The 1,988-nt window shown below is 45.1% G+C and overlaps 1 protein-coding gene across 1 annotated transcript; it reads right to left on the bottom strand.

Annotated features, from left to right (window-relative positions):
- On the bottom strand, positions 221–1,626 carry LOC109824529 (probable pectinesterase/pectinesterase inhibitor 6). The gene is given in 3 exon segments (XM_020391146.1): positions 221–529; positions 531–901; positions 1,539–1,626. Coding segments are annotated over 3 exon segments (768 nt in total).

The following is a 1,988-nucleotide window of genomic DNA, read 5'->3' as shown; positions in this document are numbered from 1 at the left end:
CGACGTCATTGAAAATGAATAACCCCGGCGGCCGAGCATAAGTTTCCTCGTCTTGGTGAACCTATTTTCGTTCAAGCGCCCTTATTTTTACGTGGCCTGATTTGTTAAATTGTTCCTATACAAACATATTATCAACTTATAACTCAAATACTCAACAATAATCCAAATCAATTAATCCCGTTCAACAGCCAACGTATATATATCCACCCTAGCTAGCTAGCTAGAGCCCAGCAGTGTACGGCACCCCAGCGGCAGCAATCCAAGACCCGCCCCCTAAGAAATTCTCAACGGTGAACTTATTCGCATCCGACGAACTCATAACATGGTACCCAGGCCACTTAACACGACCCCCAGTCCCAGCTCCAGCCCCGCTGTTCATGTACTCCCCATAATACAGCGTGCTCAGCGCAAAGTTTCCATCCCACTCCAGCCACCCAGCTGGAGCAATCGCGTCTCCGATTGCTGTCTTCATCACCACCGTCCTTGAGTAGGCCTTATATGGCCGACCCAGGTACGACCTGGTCGAGCCCAGGTTCTCCGCGCGCGGCAGCGATATTACTGTCCTGGATGGAGATGCCAGTATTCTCGTTGGGGTCAGAACGGCCTTGGGCCGTGACTGTGTTTTCTTGGCCCGTTAAGGGTTTTCTGAGGTACATGTTGCAGGACTGTAAGACCGTGATGGCGTCGCCGAAGATGAAGTCGACGGTGCCGTAGATGTCGCAGTTCCGGTAAAACTGGCGTTGGGAGTAGACATAGAGGGTGTCTTGGTAGCCTTCGAAGCTGCAGCGGTAGAAGACGGAGAGGTCGGAGCCGGAGCGGAGTGCCACGGCTTGTTGTTTCTCTGGACCGGCGGTGTTTTGGAATGTTATGTCCTTGGCGATGAATCCTCCTCCAGTCACAGCTGCAAAACGAGAATACTCTTTTAACTATTGTAAAATTAGTAACGTACTACTAATATTCTTTTTGGCTGTTCCATGCATTATGCGGTAAACTTTTATTAATTATTCGTTTTTAGAGTTGTATATATACTATCTACAATTTTCTATATGCCATTCTCCCATGATATGATATATATCTATCGCCTTTCAAGAAAGTCAGTCATCATCTGTGTTTTTAATAACCAAACCTTCCTCCAACGACCCTCCATTAGTAAGATATATATCAAGAAACTACAAATTTTTCGTCGCCTAGGATGAAAAAGTTCGTTGACATTTTGTAGTTAATTTCTGGAAGAGAACTAACTAAAGAAATCTACAACCCAGCAATCGCTTTCAAACATGTACGATGCCAACAATATAGAAAAATGGAGAACCTTGGTACCAAGTTGTTGAAAGCAACTTGGTAGTGATGTGGCCTAATTTTGCCCCTACATCACACCTCGAAGATAGAGCCTCAACCATTCTTCACCAACTCCAATGTAGATGTAGGGACAAGATTAGACCACGTCACTACCAAGTTGCTTGGAGCAACTTGGTACCAAGTTTCTCCATTTTTCTCATATATATATATATGTATCTATCTCCAAAGTACAAACTTACCAACTGTTGCCGAATTGAAAGTTGTACCATCTTGCACACTCTTACTTCCTGTAATAACAGTAACACCAGCACCATCACCGATCAACATTAGATTCGTCATCGACTTCGTGATCTGAACCTTCTCATCGTAAGTTCCGGCTTTGACATGGATCACAAATCTTGATCCCCCACTACTTTGTTTAACAGAGGCCGCAACTGCTTCAGAGATCGTCTTGTAATTCCCAGAACCATCTTGAGCCACCACGATATTTGCCTCCACCGAAGATGACTGAAGAAGTTTGCGATCAATTGCGGAGACCCATGAAGGGAATCCATTAGACAGCAATTTGCGATTGCCAATGGAACTAATGGGCATCACTATCGCCCTGTTAATGGCGAGAGAGTTGCTGAGGGACTCGAATATGTTGTTGGTCATGAACGGTGAAGTTGGCAAATGGAATGATGAGTCGA

Source organism: Asparagus officinalis, chromosome 9 (genome assembly GCF_001876935.1).
Source record: "Asparagus officinalis chromosome 9, Aspof.V1, whole genome shotgun sequence".
In the NCBI taxonomy this organism is placed as follows: domain Eukaryota; kingdom Viridiplantae; phylum Streptophyta; class Magnoliopsida; order Asparagales; family Asparagaceae; genus Asparagus; species Asparagus officinalis.
Note: the sequence above shows the minus strand (reverse complement) of the source record. Positions and strands in the feature narration are given on the sequence as shown.